General features: G+C 41.8%; 1 protein-coding gene across 1 annotated transcript in view; it reads right to left on the reverse strand.

The window, feature by feature from the left end:
- The window catches only part of MYB (MYB proto-oncogene, transcription factor), a 36,723-nt gene extending 13,489 nt beyond the window's left edge, over positions 1 to 23,234 (reverse strand). The window contains 15 exon segments of the mRNA XM_001928929.6: positions 2,727 to 2,837; positions 3,698 to 3,823; positions 3,915 to 4,029; positions 5,241 to 5,383; positions 6,872 to 6,975; positions 6,978 to 7,233; positions 8,144 to 8,398; positions 10,111 to 10,215; positions 10,902 to 10,982; positions 12,192 to 12,426; positions 14,404 to 14,624; positions 14,875 to 14,967; positions 16,475 to 16,546; positions 18,533 to 18,650; positions 23,015 to 23,234. Coding sequence (XP_001928964.3) covers positions 2,727 to 2,837; positions 3,698 to 3,823; positions 3,915 to 4,029; positions 5,241 to 5,383; positions 6,872 to 6,975; positions 6,978 to 7,233; positions 8,144 to 8,398; positions 10,111 to 10,215; positions 10,902 to 10,982; positions 12,192 to 12,426; positions 14,404 to 14,624; positions 14,875 to 14,967; positions 16,475 to 16,546; positions 18,533 to 18,650; positions 23,015 to 23,037 — 2,058 coding nt within the window. The 5' untranslated portion in view covers positions 23,038 to 23,234.

Consider the following 23,512-nt stretch of genomic DNA (forward strand, 5'->3'; position numbering starts at 1 on the left):
AAATGAGGCAGGGTAACATGGAATTTAGAACTGGACTAAAGTTCCAACCTAGAACCACCACTTACAAGCCATACAATCTTCAGCAAGTGGCTCAGCCTCCCTGTGTATCAGTTTCTCCTTTAACATAACGAAAGTGATAATGTTTCCAAACTTGTCGGGTGCTTGCGAGGATTAGATGAGTTAATGCATCTAAATCTCTCAGAAGATTACTCACCACTTAGGACACACTGAATGGATAAATATTAGTAAGTGCTATTAGCTCTGATTCTCCATAAGAGAAAAGGGCAACTGTTCACAAATTACAAACTTTAAAAATGGGAGTTCCTGTCGTGGCGCAATGGTTAACAAATCCGACTAGGAACCATGAGGTTGCGGGTTCGGTCCCAGCCCTTGCTCAGTGGGTTGGCGATCCAGCGTTGCCGTGAGCTGTGGTGTAGGTTACAGACGCGGCTCGGATCCTGCGTTGCTGTGGCTCTGGCATAGGCCAGTGGCTACAGCTCCGATTAGACCCCTAGCCTGGGAACCTCCATATGCCGCGGGAGCGGCCCAAAGAAATAGCAAAAAGACAAAAAAAAAAAAAAAAAAAAAAAATGATGTGGCTCAGCAGGTAACAAACCCAACTAGCACCCATGAGGATTCGGGTTTGATCCCTGGCCTTGCTCAGTAGGTTAAGGATCCAGGGTTGCCATGAGCTGTGGTGTAGGTCACAGATGTGGCTCAGATTCCCCCATTGGTGTAGGCGGGCAGCTATAGCTCTCACCTGATCCCTAACCTGGGAACTTCCATATGCCACAAGGGTGGCCTTAAAAAAAAAAAAAAAAAAAAAGGCTACCAAGCCATGAAAAAACACAGGAGAAATTTAAGAGTATATTACTAAGAGAAAGAGGCCGGTCAGAAAAAGCTACATACTGCATGATTCCAACTGTATAACCTACTGGAAGAGGCAAACTGGAGATAGTAAAAAGTAAAAAGATCAGGGTTGTTACAAGTTGAGGGGGAGGGAGGGATGAATGGGCAGAACACAGAGGATTTTCAGGGCAGTGAAATACCCTGCATGATGCTACAATGGTGGATACGAGTTATTATAAATATGTCCAAACTCATGGAATGTACAACGAACACCAAGGGTGAACCCTAACGTAAACTATGGACTCAGGGTGATGAGGTGTCACGGTAGGCTCACCAGGTGTAATAAATGAACGGCATGCACCCCTCTGGTGGGCGAGGTTGATAATGGGGAGGCCTTGCACGCGTGAGGACAGGAGATACATGGGAAATCAATGACCCTTTGCTTAACCTCGTTATGAACCTAAAACTGCTCTTAAAAAATAAGGTCAATTAAAAACATGGCGGTAACCAAAGCAATGCAACATCAGGTACAATAACGGGCCCTTATAACTGCAAACATCATGATTAGCACTATGCTAGATAAAACCAAACTGGAGACAGCCTAAGGAGGAACACCGGTCTTCCCACTATCTGAAAGTTCACTTCATGAAAAACCTGTTTTTGCTAACTGCTAGCTGCAGAGGACTTTTGCTTTTCTTTTGCAGCCAGCTGTTATGAAGGCAGCCTACACCTTGAGCAGCTAGAGGGGCACCCCCAAGGGCCTTCCCCGACACTCTACTCCGCAGCTCGGCATCAGGCCCCACAGCCTGAACCATAAAAGCATCTGTATTTTACCTCGATGTATTTATTTTTATTCATTTTTAATTGGAGTATAGTTTTCTTGTAATACTGTAGTAGTTTCAGGTGTACAACATGGCGAGTCAGTCAATACTGAATGGACTACGCATTGTAGAGTTAGTATGAAATACTATTTCCTGTGCTATACATTACATCCCTGTGACTAATTTATTTTATAACTGGGGGTCTGTACCTCTTAACCGCCTTCACCTATTCTGTCCCTCCCCCACCCCTCTCCTCTCTGGCAAGCACTGGTTTGTTCTCCATATCTGTGAAATCTCTTTCTTTGGTCTTTTTTTAGGGCCATACCTGCAGCATATGGAGGTTCCCAGGCTAGGGGTCGTATCAGAGCTGCACCTGCCGGCCTACATCACAGCCACAGCAATATGGGATCCAAGCCGTGTCTGCGACCTACACCACAGCTCAAGGCAACACTGGATCCTTAATCCACTGAGCGAGGCCAGGGATTGAACCCGCGTCCTCATGGATACTAGTCGGGTTCTTAACCCACTGAGCCACCACGGGAACTCCTGAATCTGTTTCTATACTGCTACACTTGTTTGTTTGTAAAAAAATTTTTATTTTTTGCATCTGTTAGCTAGATATGTCCTTAAGATTATTCTTTTTGTGCTTTATGCCATTTTAGCCAAGGAAGGGTTTCACAGGAATGCTCTACTTTTAGGCAGTAGGGGAAACCTGTACTACATTTAGAAGACAAATAAGTAAATTAAGAGAAAATGTAAAAGTTAATGTTCTGTTTCCATGGAAGTATTTATATACATGCAGCAGATTTTTTAAGCGGCAAGGACCCTCAAATCATAAGAAAATAAATAACAAGTCTGCAATGGAATAGAATTTATTTCCAACTCAAAAATAAAATCTCGCTTTAAGTCAACACTAATAATCACAAGAAAACAATCATGTGAGAGAAAATATTTAGCAGTATGATGCGCCAGAGAGTGTGGAAACCACAGTGGCCCATGTGCCACACACAGAATTCTGTGAGGCACCAGCATCTCAGAACATGGGTGTGTACTTACTGGCACATCTGCCACAGGTGATGCCTGTGTGAACAGCTGAGTGTTCAGATTCTCCCCTTCCCAGTGGTTTGAGCAGAAGAAGTTTCCTGCTTTATCAGTTGGTGATTCCACCTAAAAGCAAACAGGAAGTGCACTGTTGTTTCTAGAACTAAAATTTCCCACGAAACAGCAACACTCAAGAGTAAATTTCTGTTAAGATGAATAAAGGTCTGAGGATCTAATGTATCACATGGTGGTTACAGCTGAAAACACTGTTCTGTATAATTGAAATTTGCTAAGAGAGTAGAACTTAAATGCTATCACTGAAAAAAGGTAAATAGGTGAGATGATGTGTGTTAACTCTATGGGAATCCTTTCACAACGTATGTGTATATCAAAGCATCACATTGTACACTTTCAGTATAATAATTTTATTTGTCAATTGTATCTCAATAAAGCTGAAAAAAAAAAAAGCAAATCTCTAGCCATCTCTGAACCACCTACTTTTATATGAAAATAAGTTCAGGAGGTATTGTATCTAACCTGTTGGAGATACTTCTTGACACCAAGCTAATGCTTTGATCTTGGCTAATTAGATTCCCTTTCTTTTATTCTATGAATTAAAGACACTATTATTTTAATTAGTTTAAATTCTCCATGATGTCCAACAATTAAATATCTACATATCAGTCACTTATCTATCCATCTATTATCAGTGATTTTTTAAAAAATACAAACGCAAAGCTGTTTCCTTCTCTTTCCTTTATCCTCTCTAACCTGTTTTCTGTTTGACCATGAAGGAGCTAGAAGTGGCTTGGCTTCCCAAATGCAAGGTTGCACACCTACAGCCTGGCAGTACCCCTTAGCTGCATCTTGTATGAAAATCTCTTATGAAAATTTGTGCTGTTACACAGTGCCCATACCAGACACATTAAGCTGCCCACAGGAACAAGGGCAGCAAGGCTGTTTCTTCCAAAGGATCTCATGCTTACCTCTTGTTTGATCTTCTTCAGTAAAGGTGGTCCATTTTCTTGAAACTCAGCGACAATTCCAGATTCATCAGTTTCCTGTTTTATCACATCCTGCAGGTCTTCTACTAAATGAGATGGTGTCTGAGGCTGAAGGGAAGATTGGGTACATTTGCATCAGAGAAAAATTTCTGTCTATACAAATAAACCAACTAAACCCAAGAACTTTGCAAGAACTTACTAGCATCTTCAGGGGACCATATTTAATTTCTTGAGCTGCGAGTGCATGTTTGAACGGTGTAGGAGTTCTTGGAGAGCTTTCCAGGATTGACCTTTTGATAGCCGGAGTTCTAAAACTTTAAAAAGAAATCAAGCGTTGGTTCATTATAAAGGAACATATGTCCCTTATATTTCTCTACATATTATATTTCATATTTTTTACTCAATATGATAACCTCTGTTACTGATATGGAATAGGGTATGGTGGTGAATCATATATGCATTGTTAAGGAAAAGATAATATGTACATCACATATTGCCAAATATTTCAAAATATTATACCCTGAAACTAACGTTTCTCTTCTTTCTTTAATCATTCTGAAAACACATGTAGTGCCCCTAAGTCTTTATAAGGACCATAAGCATGGGAAGATCTGGTGTCATCTACAAGTCACTTTTATCTATTCTTTATCTTTTATCTACTCACAACAGAAAACATATGTTAACCTTTTAAAATGTATTTATTATACTTGGAAATAATAAAATTGCATTAAAAAGGTTTCTTATTATTCATATTGATGTTGTCTGCCATTTCTTTGAATTGGTTAAGCCTTTATGGAATATAAATGGAGGCTTAGGAATTCCCACTGTGGTGCAATGGACGTGGTGTCTCTGCAGCACTGGGTCACAGGTTTGATCCCAGCCTGGCACCATGGGTTAAGGATACAGTGTTGCCTCATAGGTCACAACTGCAGCTCGGATCTGATCCCCAGAGGGTGAACTCCATATACCATGGGGTGCCCAAAAATGGGGGAAAAAATGAAGGTTTAATCACTCCTTGACTTCTAATTATATAATTTCCCTGTGGATGACAAAAGAGGTCCTATCTACAGATAAATTTCAAAAAGAAAAGATTTCTTTAAAATGACCTAAAGAACCAGACTCATTCCGAAGTTTATAATCAGGGAGGAAAGAAAGTTGAAAATCTTGTTTTCAGTGAAGAAGAAAAGGTCTTATTGAACAAATAGAAAAACTGAATGGAAAATTCATACAAAAACTACCTCTGCATTCATAGGAAATTCTGAAGTGAACTACAAAAGGCAATTTAGTTTATTCTCCCACCTTCTACCCCAGGTGATTCTAACATGTCCAGGACGTGGAAATATACATGATTATGTATACAAAAAGTCAATCAGTAAAATTACATGCACATAAGTGGATCAGACATTTGGGGACGATATGCTATTAATTATTAGTATAAATATAAATATAAATATTAAATAATTACTATAAATATATTATATAAATATTAACATAAAATAATTTTTATATTGAAACAAGGACTTACATAGTATTTTCCTTCTGCGTTTTCACAGTCTGGTCTCTATGAAATGGTGTTGTAACAGTCAATTTGTGACCACTGAGAGGCGTGGACGTTAAAGAAGGCATTTCCAAGTCTAAGTTTTCATGGTTATTGGAAGTGTTTAAGAACTAAATATGAGAAGAAAGGAAAAAAAAACCTTAAACACTAATTCTTTACTCAGTCCAGTTTAAGAATCACGGGTTGTTAACAAGCAGGTATGTTTTACTGACCCACTGTATGAAATAATAATGTTAACAAGCACATAGTGTTTTATTTCAATTGAGCACCTAAGATTGGGAATTTGATTTCCAAGAAATGAGATCTACAGTCAATGCTGAACAATTTGCAAGATCCTAAGAAAACATTCTCAATAGATGACACTTGCCATCAAAGAGAATGAGAAGCACTCTTATTAACATTAAAAGCTTTAACGTGATTTTTGGGGGGGAAGTAATCATTGTTTTTCTTTCATGCTTTGTTTTTTCTCTTTAATGACCTACGAACCATTGTTATAGAAAGTTGACATTATCTGGAAAATTCTTGAATAACAAGCTGTATCTCTTAGAACACTAAGGTTCTGGAAACATAATAGATGTTCCTCAGACAACTGCAAGGTAAAAAAAAAACTGGGGAAATATATGCAGAGTAATCTCCTCCTGGAAATTCACAAGGTACATCAGTATATTAAAACCCCGAGAGGTCTTACAGTAAAGAAACCATTTTAATTTTGTTTGATTCAGTGTTTCTCAGACTTACGTATCTATATATTTAGATGTTTTTCCTGGAACATCATTAAAGTCTTATAAAACTAATATTCTCCAGAATCAAGATTGGAAAATATAAGCAAAAAACAAGATAGTTTTTCCAGTGGGCATATCATGTCAACAGACATAATTGGAAAAGTATTTTAAAGTGCCAAATTATCTATAACTTCAGTTATTTTCAAAATTAAGGAACACAGGTCTTTAATAAGAATTATGATTTTCATCCCTTAAAAAACTATATGAAACAAGACTATTCATTGGCCAAAACTGTGCTAATAAAATATTATGGCACAACTCAAAAGAGCCAATGTTGAGAAATTGAAATTAGAACATACGTTATTTTTCTTAAGCATTTGTTCCTCATTTTCTTCCAAAACTTCTCCACCTAAAGATGGATTGGAACCTTTAAATTTTCTAGTTGCAGTTCAAACGTTATCTAAACATAATTTAGTTCCCCCTCCCCAGGGTCAGTGAATCATAGAATAATAAGTGAACAAAGAGGCAGAAAATCTGTAAAGGTTTTTAACGGGAGGGAAGGGATGGAAGAAGAGGAATGGAGAGAAATGTTAAACTCTAGTGTTGAAGGAAAGAAAAGCACATCCCATGCAACTGACCATCTTTCAAATCACCAAAAAGTCAGAGAGAGAATTATGACAAAATCATCAGTCAGCCTACAGACTGCCTCCAACTCTGGGAGGCACTATGACTTAGCAACAGCTAGAAACATCAACGGAACGAAATCAGTGAAGACAACAGTAGTTAGTCATTTGTTCCAAAGGATTAGTTTCTAGATTATTAAGGCTCAGGTGTCTGCTGAAAATTAGTAACAGCTGTGCAGAAACTGTGCTCTACCTGCGAGGGGGAGAAGGGTAGGCTTTTGACAGGGGAACGCTTGGGAGTTGAACTGCTGACGTCAGCAAATATCAAGCAACTAGAGTGTCCAGTGGCTAAGGGCTGGCCTGGCCCCGCTTTTTTCGAAGGATGACCTGTGGAATTGTGCCGGGCCTCGCAGGAGAGAGGGGCTTGAGCGGGTCAAGCGAACCCTCACTCAACTTGCGTTTGTTCGCCCTCGTGCTAGGCTCTCCTGCAGGTCTATTCACATTGCCCTCTCTGTGCTGAAGCTGGAGGGCTTTGCCTGCGTGGTGTTGGCTAGCTGAAAAATCTGCTTCTTCAAAGAATTCAAAACTGCTGAGATCACCCCACGATGAAGCATCCTGAAACAATGTGGGAGGTGCAGAACTTTGAGACAGGGTGTGCATGATGTGTGCCATCACCTGAAACACAGCACTGAGAAAGAGATGCTGAATGCAAAGAGAACACCTGGCCCACTTGTTTGACTTCCTGACAAACAGCTTCGGGATGAGCCGTCGTTCGGGTACACTGCGTGGTGGTGCGCCTCCAAAGCTGCCTCAAGGCTGGCCCTACCCAGGCACCTCCCAGACTCTGTCATTTGCATGCAGTCCAAAGCAAAAAGAAAGACTTTTGATGGCACGTTTTGGCAATGTCCATCTCCTGTCTGATGGGTGTGCAGCAAATGCTTTTTAACCAACTGGGGAACAAAGGAAAGGAACTGAGTATCTGCGTTTGTGGTCCTGTACTCAAGGTTATTTCACTAGATGGTTTATCTCTCAGTAAACCAGTTTGGCTGGGTAATCAATAATCAGTATTTTGTGGAGAAAGCCATGCACCACCCGTGAATCTTACTGCCACTTCAAACACACTGAAACATGGCTTTAAGCTCTGAGTGAATGTAATTCCTAAGGTGCTATCCAAAAATAAAGCAAAATGCTAGGGAAATACAAGGAATAAACAAAGTTTAAAAAAAGGTTAAAATACTTTAAATATCATCCCTGTAACTCAAGCTCTACGTACAGGCCATTCAATTTACTATTCTAAAAAATATCCATTTTGAAGGAGATGTGTGAAAAGCTACCTTTTCTGGGTAGCCTTAAGACATCACATATTGAAAAAAACATATACACAACAACTAAAATCATACTTTTACCTTCACGTTAATATATGCTAGTAACATGATATTTGCTACAAAAAATGGCAATGATTTGAGAAGTGGGTTTTCTAATTCCCCTTTCAAAAACATTAACTTGCCTTAAAAATTCTACTTACAGAATCTATAAATTGAAGTGTTTCTGCAAATTCTAAGAGGTTCTTAACATTGTCCAGAATGGTGCCTTGGTGGACGATCATGCACCTTGCTGGAGAGGCGCTTTCTTCAGGTAGGGAGCCAGGATCCACAGGCAGAGATGGAGTGGAGTGGTGCTCTTCCAAACAGGAAACAGGTGCACTGTCTCCATGAGGTCTGGTGTGGTCGGCAATGGTGGTGCTGTGCCACCCGGGGTAGCTGCATGTGTGGTTCTGTGTCTAAGGAGGGGGGCAGGGGAATAAAGAAAGAGCGGGGAGAAGAAAGGGAGAAGGAACTTAGCAATGAAGTTGCACAAGGTATCAGATGCTGTTAGAGGAAAGATAAAAGTAGTTGCATCATCCAAAACTTGCGCCTATGAAACAGTTGTCAAGATGTTTCCTTTTATCAATGCAAGACCCCACTTTTGAATAGTGGTAGAGCCTGCCATCTTTATCATTACCTTAATTGCCATCCTTTTGTTTAGCCTGCAAATACAGGGACTAGCTTATAAAGTATAACTCTCACGTGAAATGTCTCAAACATCTTTTTGAGGAGTTCCTTTGTGGCGCAGCAGGTTAAGAAGCCAGCATTGTCACTGCGGTGGCCCAGGGCACTGCTGTGGTGCAGGTTCAGTCCCTGGCTGGGGAACTTCTATGTGTTGAGGTCAAGGCCAATAAATAAATACTAAATAAAAACTTAAAAAAAAATCTAGTTGACATAATTTCCAATAGGACCAAAAATGTTAGCTGTGCATTAAGAACTGGGCTCTTCTCACTCTAACCTACAGAAAGACTGGAGGATTCAAGAGTCAAAGTCGCTTTTATCTGCATATATTCTTGTGGCTTCTATTCCTTTTTAATGCTACGGATTGCACTGATGCAGTGAAGGGCTGCCAAATCAACGTGGTTAGGAAAGCAGAAGAGCAAATTAACAGAAGTCTCCTTTCAGCATGACCACGCAACAGGAGAAATTGCAAAACATTAACTAAAGTTAAAAAGTGGTCGAACTATCCTATGCACATAACCATTTTATTATTTAACCAAAAAGAAATGTAGTCCTAAGAATACCTATTGGGTATCACATCTCTTTTATTCCCTTTGTCGGTTAACTACATATGTTACCAAGTAAAACCTGCTTTCCCAGATTGCTATCCAGTCACTAGAAAAGATGTCAAAATTCACAGCTTTTGTGCATACAAACAAAAAAGAGCCATTTATGTTATTTATGGAGAAGGTTCGTATATCTTTTTTACATATGTGTACCGAACATGCATCAAGTTATGTTTGAAACGATAAAGAAAATCTAACTTGGAGTTCCCTTCGTGACTCGGCAGTTTATGAATCCCGACTAGGATCTGTGAGGATGTGGGTTCGATCCCTGGCCTCACTCAGTGGGTTAAGGATCTGGCGTTGCCATGAGGTGTGGTGTAGGTCGCAGATGTGGCTTGGATCCCGTATTGCTGTGGCTGTGGTGTAGGCCGGCAGCTGCAGCTCTGATATGACCCCTAGCCTGGGAACCTCCATATGCCTCAGGTGCGGCCCTAAAAAGATAAAAGACAAAAAAAAAAAATCTACCTTAAGAAAAATAACAACAAAAAAGCAAATGAATAGGCACCAGACAGATACACAGGTTTGTAAAGTGAAAATAAATCCAAAATGTCATTTTTATCTCTGCTAGTCTTTGAATGGATTATGATCCTTCTGAAGAAAAGAAAATGGATGATGAGAATCACAGGTGGATATTGAATTTCCATTGCAACACAACTTAGTCAACATACGTCTTGATACCAACTGAATTTTATTACAAGACACCTCTTGGTGTTTAAACATTATTAATGGATGTACAGAGTCTTATTCAGTGTGGTATTTAGAAGATAAGGGAAAAGATACAGAAGAGCAGCGAGGTCGAGCCACATCCCCCGCCCCATGCAAGTACCTGGTGACTGTCTTACCGGTAAAGCCTGCTGTCCTTTGAGTTCATTCTCAGTCGACATCAGGAGCAACTCTAACTCCTTTATTCGCTTTTCCTTCTCAGGGTCTTCATCGTTATAGTGTCTCTGAAAGTGACAGGTAAGGGAGCAAAAAGACAAAGCCCTGGTTGGAAGTTGCAAATACAATGGTTGTGGACCTTGTTTCAGGAAGGCCCACACAGAACCCAGGAGCCTTGGCATGGCAGCAACATCAACTGAATGTGGCCAGTGTAGAAACGTCTGTGTGAATGTTAGATGTGAAACCTGATGCTAGAGGAGTTGTTTCACCTTTTTTTTTTTTTTTTGTCTTTTTGCTATTTCTTTGGGCCGCTCCCGCAGCATATGGAGGTTCCCACGCTAGGGGTCTAATCGGAGCTGTAGCCCCTGGCCTATGCCAGAGCCACAGCAACGCCTGATCTGAGCCGCGTCTGCAACCTACACCACAGCTCACGGCAACGCCAGATCCTTAACCCACTGAGCAAGGCCAGGGATCGAACCTGCAACCTCATGGTTCCTAGTCGGATTCGTTAACCACTGCGCCATGATGGGAACTCCCTGTTTCAACTTCTGATATCAAAGACTCAAGGAAATCCAATGCCCATCACTCTGGAAGTGTGGGTGGCAGGCCAGAACTCCGCCCACCTCTCCAGGATTTCCCCTTTTCTTTTTACGTCTGTGGGTCAGGTGGAAATGAGGGTTTAGATGGAAGAAGTACAGCTGCGCCTCTAGCAGCGAATGAGTTTCTTTATGAAATGATCTTGAAATGGGCTTACCTGAATGGCTGCAGCAGCTGGCTGAGGGACATTGACTATATTTACATGTAACGCTACAGGATACGGGACAGGACTGGAGACCTACATCAAAAAGGCAAAACAAACAAAGGGCTCGAGTCATTCATGGTGACACATGCTTCAGGGGACTTGGCTTCCTGGAGTTTTGCTCTAGGACTAAGAAGGAAAGAAAACAAAAACTTTTCTGATAAAATTCACTAAGCAAAAGAAACACATTAAAAAAATCCAACTCTCATTTGACATTTTAGCCAAGCCTTTCACAAAGATTAAAGAGCTAACGTATCACAGTGAAAGAGATTTAAAGGGCTCATGGATCCTGACAGGAAGTATCACTTAGAGAACAACGGAAAGAAACATATAATCTAAAATACATTCATGAGTATATGGAAGAAGTTTTGATGGGGAAAGCTGATGGCACTAGCTGTTTGTAAGTAAAAAATATTTTTCTGTGAATTATCAGGGCTTTAGTAAACCTGTGAATTATTAGAGGTTCATTCACCTAAGACCTTTCAGGGAAGTCTGTAGTCAAATATATGGAACAGATAGAGAAGAGTAAAAATGATTTATGAATATGTTTTGCATAGAATTTGCTTATGAGTGTTGTATTCTTAGGTAAGTTTCATCATTTATTAAGATTAAAGCTTCTTGATTTTTTTTCCCTCTTTATTCTTCATTTCCCACCCATTACAAAGACTTCTTCCCATAAATATAAAGAAATGATGAGGGAATCATACTGATTCAAAGGAGGGCAAAAAATGTCAAGAAAACGCTCCTGATTCATAGTAAGAAGGTAAACCTTTACTGAATTAATAAATTAAGACATTTCGGCTAGGTCACTACCAGAATTGAATTTACAATTATCTGTTAAATTTCAGTGTCAAATTATCTCCTCTTTAAATGTAATATTACCTTCACTTTTTTCATCTTGGGAAAGTATTAGATACAACTGTACCTCCATGCCCCCATTCTTCTTCAGCAGTAGTACAGTTTCATTCAAAAGCTAACATCAAGTTAGATCTGAAGCAGCAAGTTAGACGCCAACAACTTGGATTCTAGTCTGTACTATCTCTGTGAGCTGTGTGACCCTGGACCAGCCACTTAACATCCTCACTTCCGGATCCACATCAGGGATGACAACATCTACTGCTGTCGATCCATCATGATCATGTTTAGGAAAGCTCTCTGAGACGTATGCAACTGCAAGGCATTATTATTATTTGGAGCTGAAATAACCATCTCTCTCATTAAACGAAATCCTCGGGAGGGGCTTACGTTTTGTGCTTCCGAAATGTGGTAGTAGGAATAGTCGTTGTTAACCGAGGGCTGGCCAGTTGGAGGGAGTTGAGCTGAAGGTGGTGCATGAGCAAAACCCATCAAATGGCTGTTCTTCTGAAAACTCGTGGCCACTGGCGGCTGGCTGGCTTTAGAAGACTCCTGCAGATAACCTTCCTGTTCGACCTTCCGACGCATTGTAGAATTCCAGTGGTTCTTGATAGCATTATCAGTTCTGCACAGAAATATATCATATACACATTTTACAAACAAAAACTTCAATTCAGATTACAGTTAATTGGCAGAAAACTGTTTCTAACAGAGACCTTCCTTTTCTTTTTGTTTGTTTCTGCCTTCTTTGCCTCCTAAAAATCATGCTTCCCCTATGATCTAATTAAAAATCCATAGGTTTTGCTAAATCACAAAATATGGAACATTAATAGTTCTCCATAAATGTTGAAATCTTTTAGCCATTTTGTGTCTTTGATAAGAAAGAGTATTTTCAATTCAACACCCTCATGTTTATGCTGATTGTCTGTGGTGTAAGACTCTAATACAACCTAAAGTTCCAGCTGTGCTAGAAAATACTCTTTTTCAGCGTGGCTTAGGAGGGCCTACACACCACAACAGACACTCAGTAAAGTCTGGTGACCAATAATGATGTGGTTGCCACATCGATGTCTACTCTTTATCTAGACTAGGACCAGCCAGAGATTTTGAGTAAAAAAAAGAAAGAAAGAAAAAACAACTCCCACCTTTTGGAAACCACCTCAAATTGTTCCATAACCAGACAAATGGACCCATAACCAGAGGTGAAAATGTAAAATGGAATCCAGAAGGGAAAGAGATTGACTCCCAATGCACTTTTACACTGCAAAGCATTTTTTACTAAAGTTTTTCAATTCTCAGGAAAACAGTTTCTCAATTCAAAAAAACCGTTTTAAGCCTGCCTTTTACTATGTCGATGGGGGGTGGGGGAATGCAACTTAAGGAAAGAGGAAGTTCAATGGCCCCTTCAATTTTTAGAAGAATCAACAGCATATCCTCTCAGACCATAGGGGAGACAAGGCCTCCTTTTATCAAGCTCTTGAGTTCTCGGGGCTTACATGGAACCACGAGGGAGGAAATGCTTTGGAACATCACAAGTGAACACTGCAGCATCCATCAGAGCCACGGCCTTTGAAAGGACCCTTGCTCCACTTTGGGGTTATGAGTTTCGAGAATAAAAATACTTAAGATAGTCCCTATCTTACAATATTTTTATGTACTATTTATAGTAAAAAGTATCTTCCAAATTAAACAAAATCAGTTATAAACTGTTTAAAGGGAAACAAGCGCTTCCACAGATACCCCTCAAAATGAGGTCATTTTCGTGCCCTGTTCATTAAAAAGCGTAACAATAACATTATTTAAGAAGCTGGAAGCAGTATGATAATTCTAGAAGTACCATCTTTCTTTATTCAAGAGAAAAAAAATTAAGCCAAGAGGTATATTGAAATGAACAGGGTTTCGGGAAAATGGTAGCCAAATGCCTTTCGGTCAGTTAACCAGCTGTGTGAACCCAGACCAGAGACAAACTGTCTACTCTTGGTTTCCTTCTAGTTTGTTTATTTATTTATTTATTTTTTCTTTTTAGGGCCACACCCTCGGCATATGGAGGTTCCCAGGCTAGGGGTCGAATGGGAGCTACAGCTGCTATCCTATAACACAGCCACAACAACTAGGGATACAAGCCACGTCTGCAACCTACACCATAGCTCACAGCAATTCGGGATCCTTAACCCACTGAGCAAGGCCAGGGATCAAACCCGCAACCTCATGGATACTAGTTGGATTCGTTTCTGCTGAGCCACGACAGAAACTTCGGTTTCCTTCTAGTTTTGTAGTTTACAACGTGCTGTGATATTCATTTCACTTTACTGACACTGGCCCTGTGAAGTAGGTTATAACCCATTTTGCAAATGGGGCAACTGGGGCTCAGGAAAAGTTCAGTCAGTTGGCCCAAGGCTCACTCTTGGGTGGATTTTGGAAGTCCTCAACCAGATAAACTCTAAGATGTCTTCCACTTGTCAAAGCTATGGATCTGGTTTATCTAGTGAAACATTTACCATTGATAAGAATGTAATTCACTCTTCATACATTTTTAAAACAGAATGTTCAATACCCATTCCCTCATTCTTCCCAATCAATATATTTTTTGACATATTATTACCGTCCAGGCAGTAGCTTTGCGATTTCTGCCCATCTGTTCCCCAGTCTCTTGTGTGCCTGGTAAATAATTCTGTCTTCCTCTTCTGTCCAGGAGGTTTTCTTAACTTCTGGATTCAAGTGGTTATGCCACCTCTCCCTACATTGTTTTCCAATTCTCCCCTTTAAGTGCTTGGCAATAACAGACCAACGTTTCGGACCGTATTTCTGTACAAGCTCTATCACCTTCAGATAAACACACAAAAATAACCTATGTTTTAATGTTATGTAATGAGTCAGTGTAATCATTCTTCATGGTACAAGATCTTTAGAAAACTTCTGAACATCTGTTTTCATTCATGGGAAATATGGGAATGGAGTCCTCTGTTTCCTGTTTGCACACTTTACCTGTTTCCTCAAGTTGGGAAACATTCAACAAAGATGTCTGGGGAATATTCATAATTGTGCTTCAGACACCAGTGGAGAGAGAACTTACTCTCTGATCTTCTTCTTTGGTCCAAGGACCCTTGATGAGCTCAGGGTTTAGTACTTTCTGCCATCGGTGCTGACACTGCACATCTGTTCGATTCTAGGCAAATAAGATAAAAGTATGCACTGTCATATAGATATGATAAGCACATGAAGACTTGGTTGTAATACAAATCAGCCATGGACAATATACAATAAAAACATTCAAGAACATTTTAGGGCATGTTTGGAGAACCCACCTCTCCCTCATTACTTACAGCTAAGGAATATACAAAGACTATATCCAAGTTGAAAATATTGAAATAATAAAATTAGAAGCTCTGCCTCCCAAGGGAAAGAGTCCTGCCATGTGAACTAAAGGACATATTTACCTATCTGGTTGTCAGTTTAACTTAACCTTAACCTCGGTATGGTGCATGTTGGAAGTATCCGCATGGACTATGACTTCAGAGAGATTTCATATTGATGTCGGCCTTTTATGGAAACCCACTGTAAATGACTCAAGTTTGATTTCCATTCAAAGTAAGGGATGGGCTGCAATTTAGGACTGCAAGTGTTAATAGGGCAGAAGAAATAAATAAAGATGAATAAGGATGGACTCTGCAAGAGCTTTTAATCTTATAGAAGTCAAAGACAAATACATAATTAACTAATAGAGGGCAGAATTTGATTCATATGCAAGAAGAGACCAAAGCAAAATGATACTGGTAGGAAAAGGAGTGTCTCCATAGGAGGAGAAATTGCATTTCCTTAGAACTAGTCCAGAAAAGTTCCTGACATGGACTTTGAAGGATGGATGGAACATTTTAGGAGGTGGCATCATCAGGGACAAAAGCCCTCAGGAGGGGAAGCAGAAATGAATTAAACAAACCTGCTTACAGAGAGGAAGTAGGAAACAGAACTGGGGCTCTAAGTTGAGACCATCTGGGAGGGCCCCTGGGTGCTAGGTCGAGACAGTTGACTTAATTTGTGAGACCCTAAGTCACTGTTGCTGGCTTTGAAAAGCAGGGTACAGCTGCGTTTGGGGAAGTGTCATCTGCCAATGGCGTTTGGGATGGTGGGAACCTGGAAAGCTACAAGCAGGGGAGCCAGTTAAGAAGCCAATGCAATGATCCAGAGAAGAGGGAAGGGGGGTGAACATGCAAAACAGTGAAGAGAAAAAACAAAGGAATCCTGGATTCCCTAGTCACTGATTGGGTATGGGGGATGGGAGATGGGATAAGTCTAAAAAAGTTTCCAAAATTTTAAACCAGGGTACCAAAATTATGGCTATTGAAAAAAGAGGAAATTTTAAAGAAGCCGACTGGGGGGAATATTACGAGTTGTTACCACATAATGAACCATCAAAATGTTAATTTACATTATTCTAAAAAATGGAATAAAATAAGAAGTAAATATTTAAAATACATTGTAATAATCCTTTAACAACATATTCGCAAACTTTCATTACATGCATTACAATATAAACATAAGTTATGGATAAGACATTTCTCCCCTACTTCTTCGATATGAGCAAATATGTAATGTCTTAATGTCATCTCTAGAATTTCTTATTTAAATCTTTGAAGAAGACTTCCTTTTACAGAAATAAAAAATTACTAACTTACCGGGAGGTAATTGGCAATAACTTTCCAGTCATCTGTTCCATTCTGTTCCACCAGCTTCTTTAGTTTTTCATCCTAAGACATTTAAAGGTAATCCTAGGATATCAGTCATTTACTGTGTAACTCTATCTAAGTTAGAGTTAAAATGGAGCCAATAGCAATCAAAAACTCTTTCAAAAATATCCAAATTCAACAAGTATAAATGTGCTATACTGGTTTAGAGCAGATTTATTTAGAGTCAGGAAGACCAGAGTCTGCATCTCAACTCAGCTATTAATTCATTCTATAAGCTTGGATATATAATTTTGCTTTTCTGGGCCTTAGTATTGTCATTGATACAACGGGAATGACGATGTAAACAGGATTATATGGGGATTATATGGGTTAATTATGAAAAATATTTAGTGTAATTCCTGGTATATTGAATGTTTAATGTATGGTAACTTTAAAAAAAATTAAATTGAAATATAGTTGATTTACAATGTTGTGTTACTTTCAGGTATATGCAAAGTGATTCAGTTATGAATATATATATATTATATATATATATTCTTTTTTCACATTCTCTTCCATTATAGGTTATTGCAAGATATTGAGTATAGTTGCTGTACCTTCCGTCCTATACAATAGGCCCTTGCTGGTAATATATGGTACCTTTCAAAAGTTTTACTTTGTGGGGAAAAAAATAATGAACTCCAGTGTTTGATTCAATAGACACTGAACTATGGCAATAGACAGGATCACAATAAGAAATAGTTCAAGCTCTATCCTCACATTTAGTAAGTTCAACCTCTTTCATATAAAAACTGGAAGATACTTTTCTTAAACTTGAAGGCATGTATGATGCAAGAAAACCATTTTGTTTTTGTATCAATATGTTCACAATTTAGAGGAAACAAGACTTATTAGACCACAAAAGACACTAATCATTAGGATGACATCTTTCAGTTCCCAAGTGTCTTTCTCAACATTTTCAAGCAAAGGAGAATCCTTATGTTCCTGCAAAGGTAACTGTCACACATAGTGACCCTGGTAGAGACAGCCATTAGGAAACCAGTGTTGGTAACAGAACTTCTAAATCATTAAGAATCAACCAAGTGCACCGTTTCCATAAGTAAAATTGCATTTCCTATGGACCTCACTGGATATTCCACTGGATATCAACAGAGGCTCTGGTTTAAGTGAAGGAGAGCAGAATGAAACTGAAGAATCAATACCATTTATTCTAACATAAATGTCTCTACAATTGGTTGCAAACTCTTTTGAGAACTTTAAAGAAAGAAAAAAAAGCAACTTTTTCTTTGCATTTTTCCATTCCAATAAAGATCAAGCTTTTGATAACCTAGCAGAGAAAGAGAGTCGAGAAGCAGACACATCTCCACCCATTTTTGAATGGTTTCAGAACAGACAGCTATGTATAGTTCTTTGGGTAATATGAGATGTCAAGAACATCAAATGAACCCACCATAACAAGACTGGTTCTATGAGTGTTTTGCTTTATTCTTTTGTTTTGTTTTTGGAACTAGTAATTCATTCATTTGTTCAGGGAACATTTGTTAATATCCCACTTTGTGGTGAATGATTCTGGGTTCAGGGAACACAAAAATGAAGAGATGTTTAGCCCTGCCCTCAGTAGACTTACCGTCTACTGTGGGGGTGGGATGGGGATAGGGGAGGGTAACACGTTACAGCAACAATAAGTAAGAACATGTAACCAGTGGCTGGAGGACACATCCAACCTGTCTGGGGAAGCCAGGGATGGCTTCACAGAAGTGATGTCTTCACAAATGATGAAGAGGTAGTAAGGGGAAAAGGACAAGAACAGAAGAGGCAGAGGGAGACACAGATAAAACAAAGTGACAGGAGGACATTCAAACAACCACAAAGAGTTTGGGAAAGGATGGTAGAGTGTCGATGCTGGGGAGTAGTAGGCAGTAAGCCTGCTGCACAGGCAGACTAAGATTTCAAGGAGCTGGCCAATGAGTTTAGCTGAAATTTTTTCACTTCATCGATGGATGCACTCTCGGTTTGTTACCATGTTTTGTTAACAGGATTAGTTACCTCTTCCCTGGTCCACCTAGTTTTCCCCAAGTGACGCTTTCCAGACTTGGGAAGCAGCCCATCATAGTCATGGTCACACATCTCAATGTCTTCATCATCCTCGTCACTGCTGTAGATGCTGCAGAAATAAAAGTGGGCAGACTCGGACTGAAACAGTGGGATTTAAACTACTGGGTTACAAAATGTACATAAAACCTCCCCAACCATCTTTTCAAAGGTTACGAAGATAAAACTTTGAAAACCAGCACAACAAGGCTGTTTTTGGCATTCTGTTGCTCTAGTGTTGTAAACTGGCTTTGCTGTTATTGGTATCCACAGATACGGCAAAGGACCTGGCACTTTCTATCACTCTGCATGTTTAAACCTGTTGTTGATGTTAGACCAGTGACAGGTTACACAGTTGGCAACCTTCCAACCAATGAAAGTTTAAGTTTAAAACGTAATGTTAAGGACAATAAAAGGAATAAGAGCCCAAGTCCTTTATATCATACACACTCGACATCTTTGGCATACATCACATCATTTAAATAATATTTCTCATATACTATAAACAATCCAAGTATGTTATCCTTGTGGGACTGGTGTTTTTTTAAGAGAAAAAAAATCAAGAAGTGATATACCCAACAATATAATTATAGTCATCCCTTAAAGATTAGAAGATTAAGAGAAGCTAAGAGGAAAAGATTTAAAAACCTGAGTATGGGTAAGTGATCAAGTGATCACACTGCTTTGTAAATAACATTACATCAAACAGGTCAAAACTCCAGGCCAGGTTGATCCAACCTGCCGCCACATTTACAATCCTCAGTTTCCAGAGTAACCAAGTAAATAATTAGGCCACATGGTAGTCAGAATCTTACTTACATTTTTTCTACCTCCGACTGAATGGTATTTGTAAGATCTTAAAATGTACCTAATGCAAAACTGAGGGATTCCCCCAGATGGGTTTAAAAAGAACCAATTACAGTTTTCAAAAGAGTTTTTTCTTTTACCTACTTGACCAAAACTATGAATTTTGATGACTTTTGAAGTAATTCTCTACTTATCATTTATTAATAAAATAATGAATGGATGAGAATCATTTTACAGCCAGTTTACTTTTAGTTATAATTTTATTTATAAAACTTAAGATATGAGGGAAAGCATACTATCTTAAAAATTTGCTAAAACTTATCATTGCAGTCTTGAGAATTCCATCAACATGAGAACATCAAAAATAATGACATGAAGCAATATCATAATGCAAATCATCATTCTAAAAAAGGGAAAAGTTATATGCAAATCAGGTTTTGTCTTCCCAAGGTAACTTACAAGAATGTATTGCCCATCCTTTACAAGCAAGCAAAAATGCTTACCAAAAATCCTGAATTTGAGGTTCTTATAATTCGAAACTATTATTTTGGGAAACAATCTAAAGTTCCAGGATGCATAGTAACTAGTAGGATGTGATCCAAACTTAAAATGCCACCACAGACAAAAACTACTGAATTGTATTTATGATCCATAACCACCTTTCATTTAGTGTCTATGCTTTTAAACAAGAGCTTGATCCTGTTCCACACTATCAACAAGGGGCTCTAAACAAGTTCTGATTAATAATTACAAGCATTTCCCTTTAATAAAAACACAAGCATCATAAATTGAGAGAAAAAAGTTACTGTAAGCCCAGAGCTGTAGATCAGCATCTTCTGAAAGGTTCACAGGGAACTCCTTGGAAAATCCCCAAAAGAAGCAGCACCCTTGTGAAACAACAGGGATACCAAGAAAACCAGAGTCATCTGAAAGTGGTGTCATAGAGTCAAATGAATTTAAATTTGGGGGGTGATTGGATCTGGAGACCATGTTTCCAGAACTGAGAACTACATTTTCCAAACCAGTTATTGGACACCACTGCCTTGGCAACGAAACACCCGGGAACAAGCAACAAAGACAGCCGCCTATAGGGGGCAGCCAACATCAGGTGAGAGAGAACACATCAACCAGGACTAGGCTTCTGGAGGCAAAGGTGCCAGTCCTAGTTCTGCCTCCACCTAGCTGCGTGACTTGGACAAATCACTTCCTCTCTCTCACGACCTTAGTTCCTCGCCTGTGCAGAAGGACTTGGATTCTACTTCTAAGGTACTTTCCAGTGCTGAGAAAGGATAACTCCAGGTCTTCCGTTACTCTTAAAAATTAGGCAGAGATGTGCAAAATCAGAGATGTGCAAAAGCAAAGTCTTTGGGGAAAACGTGGTCTGTGACTTTCGCATGTCCTGAAGAGGCCATGAGGGGAGCAGGGCAAGCCCAGGACTGCTCATACAGTCAGCTCCTGGGTCCATCAGCAGGCTAGGCACAGGGCTTGCCTTTGAGCTTTGCATGCGATTTCCTCGCTCTAAATTGTCCCCGTCGTCTAAGTAGCATGATTAATTTCTACTGAGGACCTGAAATAACTTTTCCTTTATCTGCTCTGACAAGATCTCAGACCCAACAGTCTGAGGACTTTCAAAGGCTAATTTCAAGCTTGGTGCACCCGACTCCCCCACCTGCTAGACCTGGTGTGGTTACAGGAGTACGACTATGAATATTACATTCTATCAAGGAAACAAACCGTGCAAAGAAACGAAAAAGAAAAGAAGTGTTGGGGGTTGGGAAAAGGGAGGGGAGAGGGAGGAAGTGCCTTGTGGCCGCTACTGTGATTCTAGAAAAGGGGTTCAGACTCATTTCGCTGACCTGGTTAATAATCCCTGCAGAGTTGACTGACGCTCGTCCTGCAAGAAACGGCTTCGAGCCCGCAGCCGGGTTTCTCTTCCCCCTGAGGCAGGTTCAAGGCTCCCGCCCCTCCTGGCCGCCTCCCCTCTCCGCTACCTGAGAGCCACAGGGAACCTGCGCGGCCCCGCCCGCGGGGACAGTCTTGATCTCGGGGAACGGAGCCTCCCTCGCGCCTCCTCCCAGCACCCCTTCCCAGCTCCCTCCTTCTCCTCCTCCATTTTTTCCCCCTAGTTACAGCTCTCGAAAAAAAAAAAAATAGGTGACCTCAGCGGCTCTACTGTAAGGTCCCAAAGGTGAAGGTGAAACTACTTAAGGGGCAGCACCTCCATCCCGCGCTGCCGGGCCCTGGGCGAGGCATAGGAAGCCAGACACCCCCCAATCCCCGCCCCAAGTCGCCAGTCTTATTTTCCAGCACCGGGCCGGGTCTTGGTTCTGCTCCCCGCCCGGCCAGGCCCGACGGAGGGTGCTGTTGCAGGGCCAACACCCACGCTCTTTGCAACTTCCCAGCTCTCTGCAAGGGACTGGCGACCGCCGATTCAAAAACAAATAAGTGCAAGAACATCAAACAACCCAAGGAAAAGAGAGTCAGTTTGCTTTGCCCCGGGGACTTTTCCCCAGAACCTCTTCGCGAGGATCCGTTGCGTCTCCCCTGCTCCGCCCGGGCGACCTAGGGCGGCGGGAGCAGGGCGCGGGGAGGAGCGGCGACCTCAGCCGCGTGCACGTGTGCGCGCCGCGCCAGAACCTCTTGCACACGGGAAGAGCTCGCGGGGATTGCGTCCCGGTTGCGCGGCAGCGGCCTAGGGTGCTGCCCACCTCCGTCCCTTTCCGTTGAGTGGCAACCCTGACCGCCGTCGGGCGAGTCCTCCCTCCGCCCCAACCCAGCCGCTTGCTCGAAGCTCCGGCGCGTCCAGTCTGGGAAGTCGAGAGACTGCTGGAAGCGGGAGTGCCAGCAAGTGACAGTTCGGACCTTTATTTCCCTCCTCCTCTCCCTATTCCCCTCTGTCCGGCCAAAATGTAAGGGCACTTCACTCGTGATACCCGGCGAGCTTCCCCAAGTGTGCCGACATGTGCGGCGCGGCGCGTGTGGATGGGTGTGCAATGTTTGCATTAGAAATAAAAGCCTTCCAGAGAATAATGGTTATAACCTTCAAAACCCGGACTTAAAGCAATTTGCAAACGTAGAGACCCTTAGCACCCCTGCAATCTTCTTTCCAGCCGCCTGTCAGCTGACACTCTTCTTCCCCTCCTCAGAGAATGAATGAAATTTAAATGAACTACCTGCAGCTACTAAACAATCCGGCATTTCCCTGTATCTGCCATATGCTCTGCACTTCCAAGTCCAAACATATCTCAATGCATCCAACAATTACTCTGCAACTCCCTCGCGGACACCCGCGGGATCAAGCCAGGGACCTAGCGGGCTCCCTGAGACTGGTGGGCAACACTCTGCCCCAGCTGGAACGTGCTGCTTTTTTCCCCTGGAGGGAAATATATCCCCGTGCAACTTGCAAAATGAGCCGCAGGGCGTGCTTCCCGACGCCCTGATGTATTTCCCGCATAGACTCTTCCATTCATCAGTCCCCTGAGCGGCTTCTGCTGCCGAGGCAGGGGCTCTAGGTCCTCGTAGGATCTGACAGCCCCGCAGAAGACCCGGGAACGCCTTCCCACCTGCTCTCCCGGCGCCTGGACCCCAGCGCGCCCCCGCCCGCGGCCGCCCGCCCGGGATCCCCGTTACCTGTGCCGGGGTCTCCGGGCCATGGCGCGGCGGGCGCGGGGCTCCGCCTGGAGCCGCGGGAACCGCACCGGGCTGCCGCCTCCCCGCTGCCCGCCGCCTGCCTGCGTCCCTCCCCGGCTGCGCAGTGGCGCTCCACACCGCTGGGGCGAAGTTTCTCAGGAGAAAAAGGAGGAGGAGGCGGAGGAGGTCGCGGAGGAGGAGGAGAGGGAGGAGGAGGAAACAGGTTGATATTAAAGAGTAAACTCTGTAAACAGAGATGCCATCAAACAAAGAGCTTTGGACACTCCCCCTCCCGCCAAATCTGGCGCCCCTGCAGTGCGCACGCGCCCTGCCCGCCGCCTCCGCGGTCGCCTTGGCTGCCGCCCGCCGGGCTGCCTGCCCCGCTGGGCCGCGGCTCCCCTCTGGCTCTCGCGCCGCCGCGCTGCGCCTGGCGCGAGGCAAGGCCGGGCAGCGCGCGGGCGGGGAGCCCGGGGCCAGGGAGGGGCGGCCGGGGGCCGC

This window comes from Sus scrofa, chromosome 1 (assembly GCF_000003025.6).
Source record: "Sus scrofa isolate TJ Tabasco breed Duroc chromosome 1, Sscrofa11.1, whole genome shotgun sequence".
NCBI lineage: Eukaryota > Metazoa > Chordata > Mammalia > Artiodactyla > Suidae > Sus > Sus scrofa.